We start from the raw sequence: 12,500 nt of genomic DNA, 5'->3' as shown, positions 1-12,500 counted from the left end.
GGCTTTAGCACGCTAATTAGCTTGGCATGGGTCACCAAGGTGGGCTCAGGTCTGCAGCAGGCTATTCATTACACCGCGGCCTGTCACACTGTCACACTGTCACACATTTGTCTCATGTGTGTGTGTGTGTGTATCTGTGTGTGTGTGTGTGTGTGTGGTTGTGTGTGTGTGTGTGTGTGGTTGTGTGTGTGTGTGTGTGTGTGTGTGTACACCGCGGCCTGTCACACTGCCTCACATTTGTCAGAAGGCATCACACCCGAGAAGCCAGGAGATGTCAGCCGGAGTTATTCACCCTACCTTCAAACAGGCGATTTTGCCCCGCAACACACACACACACACACACACACTGACATACACACACAGACACACACACACACTCACACACACACAAACACACACTGACATACACACACACACACACACACACACACCCACATGTACATATGCACACTAATACATACACATCAACTTCCCCGCCCCCTCAAATCTCTTCCTTTCAATCTCTCTTTCCCTTTCTCAAGCGTAATATTCCACTGGCTGACCTGAACCAGGGAGAAGGAGAGAAAAAAAAAAACAAAGTCATATTTTGGAGCCAGTTCAACAAAGTTCTTTTGTAGTGCTGACTCAACTTCAAAAGTGGTTCCATTATTAATGGAACAGTGGTGATTTTAATGAAACTGCACATGGAATATGTAGCACAAGGGTAGGCCTGTCTTTGTTCTCCGCGGCCTCGGCCTTGAAAGTCAAATTAAGAGGCAAAATATGTAGCGGCATTGAGGATAAATCTGTCTTTCTCTCCCTCTCTCTCTCTCTTGTTCTCTCTCTCTCTCTCTTGTCGCGACGCAGTGTACCTCTGAAGTCTCCTCATTCCATACATTTTTTTGCGACGAATATTGCTGACTCTTCTTCCGCCTAGGAATGTCTTTTCCCTTTCTTCTCCGGAGACGTTTGTTCTTTTTTTTTTAAATCAGTGGAACTTTTCAAATGTCCACTTTCAGCACTCTTTTCATTTCAATCCGCTGGTGTTGCTGAAGCGTCTTGCTCACTGTCTGAGCGCTGGTGTTGGCGGCTCGCTTGGTGGCATCGGAACTCAGCCATGGCGACTTAGAGGGGTGGAGATGGGATTGAATGTACAGGTAAACATGAGGCTGTGCCAACTCGTAACCTTTAATCTCTTTGTTCTTTCTCCCCCTATGCTTCTCCTGTTACCTCCATGTCCCCTTCCTTCCTTCCTTCCTCCTCCTCTTCCTCCTCTTCCTTGTCCAGACGTCGCGGATCACCCAGAAGATCATCGCCACTGATGGGGGCAACCGAAGCAGCTGGGTGGACCTTAGCGTCACCATCACCAACGTCCACAACCAGCCTCCACAGTGGGAGCAGCCCGAGTACCTGGTCACCATCCCAGAGAACACCGTCAGGGACTCGAAGATAGTGGTGAGTGCACAAACACAACAAGGCATAAAACACGGCCATGTGCAATCGTGCATCTTCATGCATACACAACAGTGTGTGCACATATATATTTAAGAGTACACACCAGCGTGAATGTATGCACACATACACACACACACACAGTCACAGAAACACACATATTTTTACACCCACGCTTAGACGCATGGAAATATTTATATACCAACAGACATATTCTCTTCATGCAGAGCGTAATGCAGGTGACCCCTGTTGGCCTCAAACCCATGCTCATATGCTTGCCCTGTAGGGTCTAAAGGCGGTGAACTTGTTTGCTGATGTCGCTGCTTCCACGCAGACAAAAAGTGCTTTAGCAGCGAGTGAAGCTCTGTATGTAGCCTGTTCAGCGAACTAAGTGATGAATGAATGGCTGTAAATGTAAAATGTTGGGTCTTTGTGTCTGTGTTACCTGGAATTTGTCCTCTTGCTGTTAAGATAGTGGTGTGTCGAATGGCTGTAGTGATTGTGGGCTAATTTGCAGAGCTGCAGCACCAATGGAACACATGAGAATTTAGCATACACATTCACCTTAGCGTTGCTTTTTTTTGTGTGAAGTTGGAGCTTTGAGCCTGTGGTCAGATGAAGTGTCAGAGTGATTTAGATGATAAGAACTTTACAAAGTATGGTTTGAGACACCTCTGCGGGTTTGCGTGTTGGATTAGCATATTTCTCTCCTGACTGTGCTCATGGCTAGCGTAGCTCTCCTCCTCACCTCCCTCTTCCCCTCAGACTGTGAATGACTGAGAAGCCCTGAAACCCACTGCAGGGGCCGTCTGCACTTCAGCATGTTTCTCCATTCCTCATTCATTCACATGGAGAGGAACACGAGTTATCTGCCTCGCTCGCTCGCTCGCTCCCTCCATCTCTCTCTCTCTTTCTGTTTCTCTCTTTGCCGATTCATCAGGAATAGAAAGCCAAGAGGAGAATTGCTGGAAGTTCCCCCCCGCCGCCACGCTCTCTCTTTCTTTTTCTCTGTATTTCCCTTCTCTCATCTGCTTTTTGCTAATGCTGCCAAATATTTTGCAGAGCATACAAGCCCTGCCTGTATTTACCTGACTCTGTCTGAAACATCGCCTCGCCACCTGGCCCCGAGTGGTTCCCGCTTCCTTTTCATGTTTGCACACGGGCAAACACTGGGGGGTGGGGGTGGGGGTGGGGGGAGAAAGGTGATGATTTAGTACTTTCCATATAGTCAGAGAAAAAGCTGTGAGAGCTGCTGTGATGTTACATGGGGAAGAATGTCTTCTTTCTTCTTACCTGTACAGACATTGAACCTTCTCTACCCTTTCAGATCAAGGTTGCTCAATACAGAGTGTTCAAAGAAAGTCACAGTCCATGGGAATCAGTTAAAGAAGTGGTTGTTTGGTGTACTTGCAAGGCCACTGCTCAATCAAGCAAACACTTCTGTGAGGGTGCTACAATGTCAAGCCCATATGGGCAAGGCGTTTGAGGTAATAGCATTTTCTGAGAGGAAATGTTCTCCCGTCTGTTCTTACAAAGGTTCTCCTCTTGCTTTCTCTGTGTGAATGACTGTCGTAATGGAGGGTTCATCCACACCTGGGTCTCCGTGTGCGCAGTGAGGGTGCTTTTGTCAGAGCGCCCTCATTTGCCTCAGTCAGAACCATCTCTCTGTCCTGCTACAGTTCCTTGCACAACCCTTTCAGGCCCTTTCCACAGTCTCTGAGATTGTCACGAAGCAAACCCTCTCCTCTCCTCTCCTCTCCTCTCCTCTCCTCTCCTCTCTCCTCTCCTTTGCTCTCCCTCCTCTCCTATCCTCTCCTCTCCTCTCTTCTCTCCTTCTCTCCAGGCCTAATTACTGAGGTAGATTGTTGTTCAAATTTAGCAGTGCTAATATGGTCTGTTAATTACGCTGAGCAGCGTGTGTCCGCGGGATGCAGGCCGTGGGATGCGTGGCGAATCTCCATATCAATGAGGTGCTTGAGAGAAAGAAAGAGAGGGATGGAGAGAGAGTGGGATCGAAAAAGAGAGAGGGATAAGCAGAGAGAGAGAGAGGATGGGCACGGAGATGAGGCCCTGTTGTTTAATCAGCCCTGAGCGCTGAGAGGCGGGCAGTCTGATGAGGAGGGATGTTTATGCACCCACCCACACACACCCACACACACACTCAGACGCCCACGCACGTACACACACTCAGAGACTCACACTCACAGACACTCACACACACACACACACTCCAACGCTAACACAGACACACAGAATCAGCCTTCTGAAGACTTTAATGCAACTCTGGCTGCTTCTTAAGATCTTAAATGGGCCACTAGTTGTTCACTGAAATAATTTATTGGTTCTTATTCTTCAGGCATATCTCTCTCTCTCTCTCTCTCTGTCTCTCTCTCTCTTTCTCTCTCTCTCTCTCTGTCTCTCTCTCTCTCTCTCTCTCACTCTCTCTCTCTCTCTCTCTCTGTCTCTCTCTCTCTCTCTCTCACTCTCTCTCTCTCCTCTCTCTCTCTCTCACTCTCTCTCTCTCTCTCTCGTGTGTGTGTGTGAATGTGAGTGAGTGATTGGGCCATGGTGGAGCCTGCTGATGTGTATTGTTCATCACCTTCATTATTAAGCAGATGTTGACATTTGTCTGCAGCCCAGGAGGACTATTTCATGTGTCTATACAGAGTATACAGAGTGTCAACATAGTTTGTCATATATTACTGTTGGTATGGGAGCCTGTGTTTGTGCTCAGCACAGAGGCACATCTGTGTTTCAGAAGGCTCTGTTGACTACAGGTGAGTCTTGAGGAGACCAGTGGCACAGGGTGATTATAGGGCTTGTCGCCTCTTTTTCATGTCTAGAGAATACGAGTGCAGTCTCGTACTCTGAAAGATATTGCAACTATGCCCAGAGGAAGATCCTGATTATAAACCTCAGATATAGGGTTCTTTGTGGAGGCCTTATAGAGTTTATTGGCCCCTTTATAGCAATTCATGAATTCATTCCTGTTTTGAAGAACTAATATGGTGTTCAGAGCGCTTAGAGAATATGCATTGGTAAAGTTCGTTTTTTACAAACTTTTCATTCAGATTTCTATTGCCTCACTGTCTTTCTCTCCCATAGTTTATCGTTCCCATTCTCAGAACATTTATTTCCCACTGATGTTATTGTATGTACTATTCTAAAGGTGAATTTTATGCGCTCATAATTCAGAGGTCAGTTTTCAATTCTTTCTCTGTCTTCCATCTACATGCTCTTTCCCCCAGTGTGACTGAAATTCATTTCTGTAGGGTCGGTAGTTCCCATTTAAACTGCCTTCTGGTGCGACTCCTGACAGCAATCATCTCTCCATTTTTGTTCATTGTGAGGCGTATTGAGTTGTACCATGCTGTGCTTTGTCTCGGCTTACCTCCAAGATGAATGCCGCACAAATATACCCACATTTTATTCCCAGTGAAAGGCCAGCTTTGTAAAGGCTTCAAAATAGTTGTCACGGAGGGTCATGGAGGCAGTCAGCCACATTTTAATTTGCCGAGCATTTCACAGTTCACTTTTAACGGTTGACTGAAGTCATTAGGAAAACAACATGATGCCCCCCTCTCCCTCCACCACCACACCACCCACCCGTCTTCCTTTCTTTCTCGCTCTCTCAAACACAATCTCACACACACACACACACACACACACACACACACACACACACACACACACACACACACACACACACACACACACACACACACACACACACACACACACACACACATACGCATCCTCCCACACACAAGAACACACTCGTGTTCCTGATAATAAAACTTGATCAACAAAGCACTTCAGAACAATTACAGCACACTCTTTCCCCCCTTCGCCATAAGTACAGTATTTACTCCCTGGTGTGGCGTAGCTGTAGCAACTGCCTGCTCAAATCTGTTCTGTGCATTGGGAGCCTTCACCACAGCAATTCATCCTTAGAACTCTAAATACAAATTAGGCTTGTTAAACAGTATAATGCATTCATTAGCAACACTGAGCTGCCTTGTTGTTCGCTGAGTGTTCCTATTCATCTCTCCTTTCTTTTTTCTCCTCCATTCTCCCTCTCTCTCTCTCTCTCTCTCCCTCCCTCTCTCTCTCTCTCCCCCTCTCTCTCTCTCTCTCTCTCCCTCCCTCCCTCTCTCTCTCTCTCTCTCTCTCTTCCCTCTCTCTCTCTCTCTCTCTCTCTCTCTCTCTCCCTCTCTCTCTCTCTCTCCCTCTCTGTCGTACTTTTTTCTCTCATCTCGCTTCTGTTCCCTCATCCATCTATCTCCCTCTCTCTCTCCCTGTCTCCCTAATTAAAAATTGAAATATCAGTCAGCTCATTGTGGAATTATCTCAAAGAATGATAATTAGCAAATTTCCAAATGCAGTAATTGCAACCTTGAGGAAGTAATTAAGAGGCCTTGTTCTGGCGCACGGATGCCAGATAATGGGCCGATCATTCTCATCAAGCCCGGGCCGCAACACGCTGCCCCCTAACACATTCATGGAGGGGTGGGAGGTCGAGGGAAGAACAAGGAGGGTGTGTGTCTGAGGGGGCAGATCAGTAATCAGGTGGGTTTCGGGGGTCGGGCAAGTTTGTATTTCTCCGCAGCTAATCAAAATTAATTATTCAAATGAACCAGTGCCATTATGAATATTTCAAAGAGTCTCTGACAAAAGTGAGGGGTGGTGGTGGTGGTGGTGGGGGGGGGGGGGGGGGGGGGTGAAGGAAAGGAGGAGAAGTTTGAAAAAGCGCTGAGGGAGAGAAGGAGCGAGGGAGGGAGGCCGTATCCCTGAGATGGAACGGAGGGAGCAGGAGGCAGGAGCGTCCTCCACTGAGACGGAAACTGATGTCTGAGAGCTTTTCGGTGTCGAATCAGCCAGCTGGTACCCCCACTTCCCTGCGCCTCCTCTGGGGCAGGCCATGCAGAAGAAACGGTGGATGACCTACGCAGAGTGGCGGCTTAAATGTTTTTCTTTTCTGTGTCTCAGAGATTGTGAGTGAGTGCGTGTGTGTTTGTGTTTTATTCTTGAGTAGTATTCGTGAGTTTTCCTCTAACAGTGGCAGAGCAGATCCTTTTTGCTGTATGCGTCAAAGTGTTTAGTTGTACACACATACCAGGCCCATTCGCGTGTAGTTTAATTGTTTGTCTGTGCGCTTGTTTTTGTGTTGTGTTTATGTCGTTTTGTGTTCCCTGTGACTATCTCTCTCAATCAGATTGACTATTGAAGATGGACAGGCACAATTGTTTTAGCCTCCTCTAATCTGCCAGTGGTCTTAGCATTGGATCGTTAGCGCACAGCAATGCAATTTTCTCTAGGGCTTGAGCCGGGCCGGGCGATCAGGCAGACATCCTGCGGCAGGCAGGCAGGCAGGCAGCTCAGGGGGTGAAGCGGGTCAGGCTGACCTGGGTCGACTCCCAGCTGAAAGGCCCCAGTCATTAGAGCAGGTGATGGGGGGCTTTTAAGGCTGATGTTCCGTGGGCCGCGGGAAACTCGGCAGACCGCTCCGCTGCGCCGCAGAACCACAACCTTGACAGCCGAGCGAGCGAGCGAGCGAGCGAGCGAGCGAGTGCATCAGCCACGACCCACTGAACTCTCGTTACTCCGCTGCTCCTGAGCACTACACCGCTTTTTTCCTTTCTTTTTTTCTTTTTCTTTCTTTCTTTCTTTCTTGTGTTGTATATTTGTCTCTGTCCCTTCCCTCTACTCTGCGTATAGATCTGTCTGTGTATTTTCTGCTGTATCTCTCCGGCTTTTCCTTTTCGTCTTTACGTGTCCTTGCCTCTGTCCATATCTCTTCTTTTTCTCAGTAATGTTTAGTCTCCCCCTATCGTCATCATACTTGACCAATCACTTACATTTCTGCATCGTCCCAAGATGGCCATGTAAGGCGTGGAAACGCCGTTAAAACAGTCTGTTTTCTCCCTGAAGTGGTAGTCTGTGTTGTGTTGGCCTTTCCCCAGCCTCTCCTCTGTGTCACAGCGCCGTTGTCTTGTTTAATCTGCTCTGTCGTCAGTGAAGTTGGGCGGCGAAGGGAAATAAATCGCAAGGATGGCGCGTGATACTCCGGGAGGAGATGGATAGCCAGGGCTTAGGCTTCCAAGAGAGGATGCAGCTGTCGGTTACAGTGAGCCAACATGTTCATGAGCGTAGCGCTCGTCTTTGAGCCTGGAGGCTGCTTGATGCCTATTCTGAGCTGCTTTTTTGAAGAGTTATGAGCCTTAGTCTCCTACTGAGTTTGTGCTGAGGGTGAAATATCTCCCAGGTGTTTCTCTCTTGCCTGAGCATCACACTGCTAGCAGCAGGGGTACATAAAAAGGCGTGACGCAGCGTGTGAAATTCCATTGGAGAGAGCTCTCTGCAGCCAGGTGTGTGCAGCAGTGATATCATTCCCCTATGTCATTGAAAAAGAGAATTCTTAATCTCAATGGGTTTTCTCCTGGTTAAATAAAGGTTAAATAAAAAAAAATTGACTCCACTGACGAGTTGGAGAATGGAGAGTTGTTCCATCTGTTGGTCCAAAAATGAAGTTCTTAATACCAAATGACTAGGTGTCAATGGACATCCATTTTATATGAAATGTGTGTTGTCACCAATTTAAATGTATTTGCAGTCATGTTTACATTTTTTGCGTGATGTAAAATAACATTTTTGTCTTTATAGTCATATTACGAAGCAAATCACTCTTTTATTGACCAAACGTGTGAATTGAACCACTCCATCATCTATTCAATCCAATTCATTGACAGCCCTTACACAAACATATTGCCTTGAATATGCTTCAGTTCTTTTTTGGTATGAAAGTATGCCATTTGGCCTCAACAATTCTCCACATTAACTGCAGCCCACTTCAGTCTTTCTCAGTCTATCTCAACCTCAGTGATGTATTCTCCCTAGGTGCCTCTGCCTAACTCCCCCTCTCTCAGGCTGTCTCAAGAAAGCCACATACCGGGAGAGAAAAACGCTTTGATCAGGAGTGAGTCTGGAGACTATTCCTGCTAGGAAGGGACTCTATAAGTGTCAATATCAGTTCAATAGCCACTGAGATGGATCGCAGGCGAAGTGTGTCTAATGTATTCATGCGCTGGAGTCAGCACAGGCATGACTGGCGGTTGTGCTGATTTAGGATGCCCTTTCACAAATAATGCTAATTATTCCTTAGCAAGGTTTGGCTAAAGGTGCATTTTTTTTTCCGGAGTCATTGCCGCTTTTTCCTTAATGCCCCTTGGAAAAGAAAACAAGAAGGGGGAGAAGTAGTCTACTCCCAGAACAATTATGGCTTGTCCCAGTAGTTTTCACTCAATTATGCCTTGCCAAGACTCAGTTACACTCGCATGAGTATGCAAATGTCCTCATAAACACGTCCGTTTCGATGCATCAGCAGACAGCCACACTTACCAAAACACACAAACATAAAGACTGACAAGAACACTTAGAAACACACACACACACACACGCACACACACACACACACACACACACACACACACACACACACACACACACGATTGCTCTCAAACACACACACACACACACACACACACACATGACTGCTCTCAAACATACGCACATGCACACACACACACACACACACACACACACATGACTGCTCTCAAACATACGCACATGCACACACACACACACACACACACACACACACACACACACACACACACACACACACACACACACACACTCACACACACACACACACATGACTGCTCTCAAACATACGCACACACACACACACACATGACTGCTCTCAAACATACGCACATGCACACACACACACACACACACACACACACACACACACACACACATACACACACACGATTGCTCTCAAACATACACACATGCACACACACACACACACACACACACACACACACACACACACACACACACACACACACACACACGACTGCTCTCAAACATACACACATGCACACGCACATCACAGGGATTCACAGATTACTTCACCAATAGGTCAAACATCAATGGCATCGACTTGAGGAGAAATGCACCGTCTGCAGGGCTTTATGGGGGGGTGCCATGCTAACTCTCCTTCCCCTCTCTCGCTCTCCTCCCTCTCTCCCTCCTCACAGACCATAAAAGCCACCTCGCCTCTCGGGGACCCCAGGGTGACCTACAACCTGGAGGAGGGCCAGGTTCCAGAGACCAACATGCCGGTTCGGTTCTACCTGAAGCCCAACCGCGGGGACGGCTCTGCGTCCATCCTGGTGGCGGAGCCGCTGGACTACGAGAGCACGCGCTTCTTCATCCTGCGTGTGCGCGCTCAGAACGTGGCGGCCGTGCCCCTGGCGTCCTTCACCACCGTCTATGTCAACCTCACCGGTGAGACGCACGACACCCGACTGCCTCCTTCTCCTTTGATCTCCGACTCCGCTCTCTAGGCTATACCTCCACTATTCTATCATCACCATCCCTTCTTCCTTCTCACACCTCCCTTCCCTGTGGTCCTCTCTTCTCTGTTGTTTTTGTCCTGGTCCTCACCAGGGTATGTCTTCATTATTTTCCTCAGAGCGCCTGCTGGTTTTAGTCCCGGTATCATCTGGGTCTTGTATGACTCCATGCAGCCCAGACGCTTGCCAAAACCAGCTGCTATCTGAAGTTCTAGCTCCCTCTACTCAGCTGTGATCTCTTCTCCTCTTCCTCTTCTCTCCTGTCCTCTCATCCCATCTACTCCACTGCTGGCCTGTTCCTTTTTTCTCCTTTGCTTTGCTCTCCTATCCTCTGCTTTCATCTCGTCTGCACTAGTTTCTTTTAGTTTCGACTCTCCAAATCTCTCCCTTTTCCCCTTTCCCCTCTTGCCTACCTCTCCTCCTCCACTCCTCCCTCCTCCTCCTGAGCCCTCCTCACCTCGTCTGTCTGCTCCTCAGCACCTCCGTCCTCTTCCCTCCGTCCTCTCATCTCCTCTGCACACATCTTGTTTCCCCTCCTTTAATCTTCTTCTCTGCCCCCCTTCATGTTCCCTTCATCTCCTTGGGCTTTACTTCTGCTGGATCTCACACTTTTTTTGATGGTTGTTGTTGTTGTTGCTGTTGCACAAACATACAAGCTTGAAAACCCCCCAACAGAGGGAGCCTTCTTCCTCTGCGTTGGAGCAGGCACACCTGACCCGTGAGTCAGCGGCTGGTGTCTGCAAGCCCTGACAGCAGTCCAAGCCCTCCTTCCCTCAGCTGGGTTAGAAATCAAGGCAGCACTGACATGTCCATTAGAGTTTTCCGAGCACCTCTTTGTTTGGTCTGTGTGTGTGTTTGTGTTTGTGGTGTTTTGTCAAAGGTGTGAGTGTGTGTGTGTGTGTGTGTGTGTGTGTGTGTGTGTGTTTGTGGTGTTTTGTCAGACGTGTGAGAGTGTGTGTATGTTTGTGGTGTTTTGTCAGATGTGTGTGTGTGTGTGTTTGTGGTGTTTTGTCAGACGTGTGTGTGTGTGTGTGTCTGTGTGTGTGTCTGTGTGTGTTTGTGGTGTTTTGTCAGACATGTGTGTGTGTGTGTATGTTTGTGGTGCTTTGTCAGACGTGTGTGTGTGTGTGTATGTTTGTGGTGCTTTGTCAGACGTGTGTGTGTGTGTGTGTATGTTTGTGGTGTTTTGTCAGACGTGTGTGTGTGTGTGTGTATGTTTGTGGTGCTTTGTCAGACGTGTGTGTGTGTGTGTGTGTGTTTGTGGTTGTTTTGTCTAACAAGTGTGGGTGTTTGTGTGCATAGGTGTGTGTGGTGTTTTGCCTGATGAGTTCGAGCTGGGTAAGGTAGAGTGGGATGCGTGTGTGTGTACGGTGTTTTGTCACATGAGTGTGTGGTGGGTAGGGTGGAGTGGTGTGTGTGTGTGTGTGTGTGTGTGTGTGTGTGTGTGTGTGAGCAGCGAGGCGGGGGCGGTGAGAGCAGAGGCGAAGCTGGGCGAAGCAGGTTGGAGGAATGGCTGAAGAGGCTTTCTCTCTCTGAGCCGAGGCACACACACACACACACACACATACACACACACACACACACACACACACACACACACACACACACACACACACACACACACACACACACACACACACACACACACACACACACACACACACACAAACACTCGAGACGAGGCACCAGCATTAATTAAGGGGCGAGAGGAGATTGAAGCGTAATGAAAGGGAAGACAAAAGCCCTGGGAAGCTCGTTACCGGCACGGCGTAATCAACGGGCCACTGGGAGCCCGGCAGGCCACCTCCCCGGCGTGCGCACTCGCTCAACCCTCAGATGGAACCTGCAATCTCTCTTTTTTTTTCCTTCTTCTACCTACTCTTCTTTTTTTCGGCCCGTTGAAGCCCTCTTCAACGCAAATCCACACGTATGCGTGTTCTTCACGACTCACTGCAGGGCAGTGCACATCAGGGGAAGGACGAAAGGGGAGATGGGGCTTTTATGTTTTTTAATGATCCTGATTTGAATTATCCTCCATGCTTAATTGTGATCCATTGTTCTGGCCCTGAATTAGGCTGTTTTGGGTCCCGCCCCTCTGGTTCCCTTCCACTGTGTCTTTGTCCTGTTCTCTTTATCATGAAATCCCTGGTTATCTCTCTCATGCTCTTTCTTAATGCTCTGTCTCTCTTTGTCTGTCTGTCTCTCTGTCTGTCTGTCTGTCTCCCTCTATCTCTCTTCCCATTCCCTCAATATTTATATCTCTATTAAATCTCTAATGTCGTCTCACTCACTCACTCTCTCTTTCTGTCTCTCTCTCTCTGTCTCTCTCTCTCTCTCTCTCTCTCTCCACAGATGTGAATGACAATGTGCCTTTCTTCATGTCCTCCAACTATGAGGCCACTGTGCCAGAGGGGGCAGAGGTTGGGACGTCTGTTGCCCAGGTGTCTGCCTCGGACCTGGACTCCGGACTGCACGGCCAGGTCTGGGTCTCAAATCAAACTCCAATGTATCTCTGCTCAGAGCTTTAGGGTCTATATGGTTTTTTTCCCCAGTTTATTCCAGTAGTCTTTATTCTTGCTGAAGTTTGGCTGCAGTAACCACCTGTTTTCACTTGAATGAACACTGAAAGAATGACATTGTACT

The 12,500-nt window shown here is 48.1% G+C and overlaps 1 protein-coding gene across 1 annotated transcript in view; it reads left to right on the top strand.

Annotated features, from left to right (window-relative positions):
- LOC105893959 (neural-cadherin-like) overlaps positions 1 to 12,500 on the top strand; it is a 141,036-nt gene that overhangs the window by 95,926 nt on the left and 32,610 nt on the right. The window contains exons 12-14 of the mRNA XM_031576959.1: positions 1,267 to 1,434; positions 9,540 to 9,789; positions 12,210 to 12,337. Coding sequence (XP_031432819.1) covers positions 1,267 to 1,434; positions 9,540 to 9,789; positions 12,210 to 12,337 — 546 coding nt within the window. The remainder of the gene's footprint in view (positions 1 to 1,266; positions 1,435 to 9,539; positions 9,790 to 12,209; positions 12,338 to 12,500) is intronic.

The sequence above is a fragment of the Clupea harengus genome, chromosome 11 (assembly GCF_900700415.2).
Source record: "Clupea harengus chromosome 11, Ch_v2.0.2, whole genome shotgun sequence".
In the NCBI taxonomy this organism is placed as follows: Eukaryota; Metazoa; Chordata; class Actinopteri; order Clupeiformes; family Clupeidae; genus Clupea; species Clupea harengus.
This window is presented reverse-complemented; position numbering and strand designations above follow the sequence as displayed.